This window comes from Sinocyclocheilus rhinocerous, unplaced genomic scaffold (assembly GCF_001515625.1).
Source record: "Sinocyclocheilus rhinocerous isolate Xijiao unplaced genomic scaffold, SAMN03320098_v1.1 scaffold1099, whole genome shotgun sequence".
Taxonomy (NCBI): Eukaryota; Metazoa; Chordata; class Actinopteri; order Cypriniformes; family Cyprinidae; genus Sinocyclocheilus; species Sinocyclocheilus rhinocerous.
The window spans coordinates 595,445-601,494 of record NW_015634461.1 but is presented as its reverse complement, the minus strand read 5'-3'; the positions used below and the strand labels follow the sequence as shown (position 1 = coordinate 601,494).

Below are 6,050 nucleotides of genomic sequence, written 5' to 3'. Positions count from 1 at the left end.
AGCCTAGCTATCTGAGGATAGCTATGTGCTAGCTCAGTGATTGCTCCCCTGCTTAGGGTTTTTAAGTAGCAGTCTCTTGAGCCCTTACCTAGACAGTGCTGTCTCCCCTCTTTGGGTTGTAAGTAGACAGCCTACTCTTTGTGGTCTGGGTAGTTTCAGTCGGTCCCCCTTCTGGTAGCCCTTCCTAGGTACATAGCTATCTGAGGATATCTATGTGCTAGCTCAGTGACTGCTCCCCTTCTTAGGGTCTTTAAGTAGCAGTCTCCTTGAGTGCTTGCCTAGACAGTGCTATCTCCTCTGTTAGGGTTGTAAGCAGATAGCCCACTCTCTGTGGTCTGGGCAGCTCTGCAGGAAGGCTATCTAGGCTAGCTGTGTATGTTATTCTGGTCTACAAGCCTTCATAAGACCTTTAGGACATAGCTATCTGAGGATAGCCGTGTTCTAGCTCAGCAGCTACTCTCATTACCTGGGATTTAAGTGGCGATCTCTTGAGCTCCTCTAGAGGCTTTCTAGTTAGCCTCTTAAGTGGTCTTGTGTATCCAGGCTAGTATTGCTCACATAGCATAGCTATCTGAGGACTGCTGTGTTCCTACTTGGGTGGGATGCTCCCCTTGATTTATCCGGGTTCCCCCATTTCTGCCAAGTTGCGTGAGCAGCCCGTGGCGTCAGTGGCATGGCCCCTTTCTGAGGAAAGGCTTGGTGTATGTATGTCGCTTCCTTGGTGCTCTCCCACCAGGTGGACAGGCATGCGCCTCGGCATGGCTTGGTTCGATTTCGTACCCCAATGTACCCCCTAGGGGGCACAGTGTGGAGTTCCCTAGAAGGGGAACGTCTCGGGTTACGCATGTAACCATAGTTCCCCAAGAGGGAACGAGACGCTGCCCCCCCCCTTGCCATTCCTTCGGCCTGTCTGTTTATGTCTCCTTCAGACAGCTAAGTGGATGACGTATTCAGCAGGTGTCCTTTTTTTACTTCCGGGCACCCTGCCTATGACGTCATGGGCCATGTGGACCAATAGATTGGCGTTATTTCACACGTGCTTCAGACACCGGTCATGCAGGCTGCATTCCCCAGTGTCTCGTTCCCTCTCAGGGAACCATGGTTACATGCTTAACCCGAGACATTTTCTGCTCGTTTATTTACTATATAAAAATTTAGCATGCCGTTTCTTTAAACAATGGTATAAACATCACTCAATAAAAATTGTTATAATCGCAATTATAATTTCAAGGGAATAATCGACAATTATGATTTTTGTCATAATCGTGCAGCCCTAATATATATACACTGCCTTCAAAAGTTTGGGATCAGTAAGATCTTTAATGTTTTTTAAAGTTTCTTATGCACATCAAGGTTGTATCTATTTGATCAAAAATATAGAAAAAAAAATATTTTGTAAAATATTATTGCAATTTAAAATCAGTTTTCTATTTTAATATAATCTAACTCCATTAAAAAACATTAAAAATCTTACGGATTCCAAACTTTTGAACGGCAGTGTATAACATTTTCTATGTTTACATCACATTATATACCTGGTGACTTGAAGAGGCTGACTCCGCTTTCGTCTAGCCCAGCAGGACCTTTGAGTTCATCGATGGCTATCTGGACTAGCCGGAAGGTCTCCTGAGCCCCAAGTGTAACTCTGCGGACGTGGTGCTTCAGTTGTTCTTTTGACACATAAAGTCGCACCATATCTTCATCAGTGACAGAGTTAAAAGTTCCTGGGTCCTTTGCTTTGACGGCTTTGATGAGCAGCTCTAAGTCAGTGCGATTGTATGCCAGCACCGCTCCTGCTAGGGCAGACTTGAACACCGCATACTTAGAATGGCTGTCAGTGCAAATGGCCGCATCAAAACGATGGATCCAATGAAATATGTCCAGACACACGACCATACCATTATCTACCCAATCTAGGAACAAGGTCTCCATGGCAGCTCGGCCTTGTGCACGGCAACACCCACGGTCAACATACAGGATTTTAGGCACAGGTTGATTGGCCTGCTGGAACCTGTCCATTACTCCACGACACATGGGCTCCAGGCACTCGATGGACTCCTCACACGTGAGAACAAACGAGACAATATGGGTATTCTCATTGCCTATACTGGTAAACCACTCAGCTGAGCCTTTACCCTCTCCAGACAGCTTCTTCACCACCTGCAAAATGGAAAAAGTCTGAGACTCGGATATTTCCAGACTGAGATTTGCTACTAATACACTCTATGCACTTCTTTTGTGTTCAGCTGATAAAAACAAAGTCATACAGGTCTGAAATAACATAAAATATCAAGATAAATGGTATTTATCGGGCATGCATTACGCTGTTTTGTACGTACCTTTTTAGTGGAGCCCATTTTTAGCACTGTGCCAAAAGTGGAGAGAATCTGGTCCCTGTAGTCCTGTACGTTGTTGGCCTCTGCCAGCAGGGAGGCATGACGAAGAAGACGAGCAGAGGGCAGCTCTCTTGGAGGAGGTGGAGCTTCAAACTTGTGTCCTAAGGCTGACACGATCCCCCCAGGCTTTGTAATAGTCATGAGGAGTGTGGTGTACAGGTCTTTTCTGTGGAGATACTCATCAAAGTGATTCTCCTGGATTTGTCGCCACACCTTCACCATGGTGTTCCCTTCAGTCCAGTTCCGCAGAAGGCACACCACGTTTTTGTCCACACCACGCCTGTAAAGTGTTATGATTAATAAGCCGGCAGTACGGTGGCCGAGAAAGCAAATAGAAAAAAGCAACATTAAATTAAGAAAGCATCTTCATCAGTTTGACAGCACACGTGCTGCAAATACTTGCAACACAACCAAATACAAAAACACACAGCAAAAACAGAAACGCACTGCAAATACTCACAACACAACCAAATACAAAAACACGCAGCAAAAACAGAAACGCACTGCAAATACTCACAACACAACCAAATACAAAAACACGCAGCAAAAACAGAAACGCACTGCAAATACTCACAACACAACCAAATACAAAAACACGCAGCAAAAACAGAAACGCACTGCAAATACTCACAACACAACCAAATACAAAAACACGCAGCAAAAACAGAAACGGGCTACAAATACAACACAACCAAATTTGAAAACATGCTGCAAATACTCGCAACACAACTAAATACAAAAACGTGCTGCAAAAACAGAAATGCGCTGCAAATACTCTCAACACAACCAAATACAGGAATGCGTTGCAAATAGACCACAGACCACAACGGAACCCTTACGGAAATTAACCATGGTTTTACTATAAAAATAAAAAAAACATGGTAACCACAAATTCATTTGTAGTAAAACTGTGGTTATACAAATGGTAGTAAATAGGCAAATAAATTAATATTTCTTATAGTAAAACCATGGTTAATTTTTGTAAGGGAAGTTGTAAAAGTAAGTTAGCCAGCTTACCTAACGTTTACATAATGTTTCACATTTACAGTAATTGTGTATATTATCAGTTTATTTAGGCTAATAATATCCAAAAAAGCTAATGAATCATACGATCAGAATGTTAAAATAAGCAAAAATCTCAGAGTAGACATTGATAAGCATGTCCCAGGTTTGGCACTTGTTGCAGTTCCCTTAAACATTTCCGATGTGGTCTGTGCATATTTGCAGCGTGTTTCTGTATTTGTTCGTGTTGTGCGTATTTGCAGCACGTCTCTGTATTTGGTTGTGTTGTGAGTAATTGCAGTGCGTTTTTGTATTTGGATGTGAGTATTTGCAGTGTGTTTCTGTATTTTGTTGCATTATGGGTATTTGCAGCGCATTTCTGTATTTGGTTATGTTGTGAGTATTTGCAGCGCGTTTCTGTATTTGGTTGTGAGTATTTGCAGCGCGTTTCTGTATTTGGTTGTGTTGTGAGTATTTGCAGTGCGTTTTTGTATTTGGTTGTGAGTATTTGCAGCGTGTTTCTGTATTTGGCTGTGAGTATTTGCAGCGCGTTTCTGTATTTGGTTGTGAGTATTTGCAGCACATTTCTGTATTTGGCTGTGAGTATTTGCAGCGAGTTTCTGTATTTGGTTGTGAGTATTTGCAGCGCATTTCTGTATTTGGTTGTGAGTATTTGCAGCACATTTCTGTATTTGGCTGTGAGTATTTGCAGCACGTTTCTGTATTTGGTTGTGAGTATTTGCAGCGCGTTTCTGTATTTGGTTGCGAGTATTTGCAGTGCGTTTTTGTATTTGGTTGTGAGTACTTGCAGCGCGTTTCTGTATTTGGTTGTGTTGTGAGCAGTGTTGGGCAGTAACGCATTACTTAGTAACGCGTTACTGTAATTTGATAACTTTAAGTAATGGAGTAATTTAACGCGTTATAATTTTCAAAATAGTAATTATAGAATAGTTACAGGTCTCAATACGTTGCTGCCGCGTAACATTGCTGACAGAATGCAGTGTTTTATAATCTAGAGATTGTCAAGTCAGATTGTAAAAAGGATGTAGCACACGCACTGTCGAGTCAAGTGCCAGTGGATTAGAGACCTGGTCCCGCGAGACCCGACGCAACAGAGTGCGGCGTGGGAGAAGATGGGCGAGTGCTGCTGCGGGCGGGTATCATAACGTAACCAATTACTAATTACTTTTGAAATAAAGTAATCAGAACAGTAATGTGATAACTTACTGTTTAAAAGGAGTAATCAGTAATTTGATTACATTTTCAGAGTAACTTGCCCAGCACTGGTTGTGAGTATTTGCAGTGCGTTTTTGTATTTGGTTGTGAGTATGTGAGTGTATTTAATAGTGTTGTGAGTATTTGCAGCGTGTTTCTGTATTTAATTGTGTTGTGAGTATTTGCAGCATGTTTCTGTATTTTGTCACGTTGTGAGTATTTGCAGCACATTTCTGTATTTTGTCCCATTGTGAGTATTTGCAGCACATGTGTTGTCAAATTGATGAAGATGTTTTCTTAATTTGCATGTGTTTTTTTTTTTTCATTTGCAGCGCATTGAGCTCTCTCGGCCCCCGTACGACAGTGGCTAGTGCAACTAATTCAAGGCATGTTAGGTTTACACCAATGTTCAGTGTACTCACGTGTCTGTGAGGACAGCAGGGAACATGGCTTGGTGAGCCTCACTGAGTTGGCACAGGATAGCAGGATCCCATGCCAACCAATGCCCCACCTTGCCACTGCCACGACCCCTGGCTGCTTTGGTGCACTGGCCACAGCACAGGACCTCCGTCAGCATACAATACCAGCTGGATACATCACAAATGTGACAAACCTGCAATATCAAAAAACATTTATTAATATTTAATATGCTATTACAAACAGCAGTGCATTGTTTGATTTCATCTGTAGGTGTACTTGCATAAAAACAAATCATTAAATTGTTGCGTTGCAAGGAACTGTACTATTAACAAATCTAATTAAAAATATATAATACCCTGGTGTGGTAGCCCGAATTGTAAAGGTACACAGCCTTTCCTTGACCCACACATTCTGCACCCCGAGGACACTTCAGTAAGTATTTCCATACTCCAACAGGCTGCCACACAAAAACGCGACTTCGAAAAAAGAGATGCGGAGTTGGCAGGGGACCACTAATGTAGCCTGGAGGTTCTGGAGGGTAAAACCACATCCGGTCAGATTTTAGTGCTCGACTCCTCTTCAATACACCGGTGTTGTCACGATACACCTGAATGGGGCCAAAGAGTCCTCGCTCGGGGTCGTCCTTCACCCAGGAGAGGTCAGCTGGTGGGATGCCGTTGGGATTTTCCCACAGTCGCACCCAACCCTCCAGCTCGACCTGAAACATGTCAAAACAGAAAACGTAATTACAAAATAATACACAACCATAATTTAATTCCAATTATAATCATTTATGGTTAATACATTTGCGTATGTAAATATTACTCACTGGGGAGTCACATGGTTCTGCAGAGGAAATGTGACTTATGGATGTGGATGAGGACTTCTTTGATGCCTGTGTGTATGTGGCTGATGCTGATGCTGCTGGCATGTAGATGGCCGTGGATGAAGATGTTGGCGTGTAGATGGCCGTGGATGAAGATGCCGGCGTGTAGATGGCCGTGGATGAGGATGCTG

General features: G+C 42.9%; 1 protein-coding gene across 1 annotated transcript in view; it reads right to left on the bottom strand.

Annotated features, from left to right (window-relative positions):
* The window catches only part of LOC107745573 (uncharacterized), an 18,907-nt gene that overhangs the window by 6,171 nt on the left and 6,686 nt on the right, over positions 1 to 6,050 (bottom strand). Inside the window, exons 5-9 of the mRNA XM_016559463.1 lie at positions 5,863 to 6,049; positions 5,389 to 5,751; positions 5,036 to 5,226; positions 2,340 to 2,676; positions 1,536 to 2,160 (exon numbers count right to left, since the gene is read on the bottom strand). Of these exons, the coding sequence (XP_016414949.1) occupies positions 1,536 to 2,160; positions 2,340 to 2,676; positions 5,036 to 5,226; positions 5,389 to 5,751; positions 5,863 to 6,049 (1,703 nt within the window). The remainder of the gene's footprint in view (positions 1 to 1,535; positions 2,161 to 2,339; positions 2,677 to 5,035; positions 5,227 to 5,388; positions 5,752 to 5,862; position 6,050) is intronic.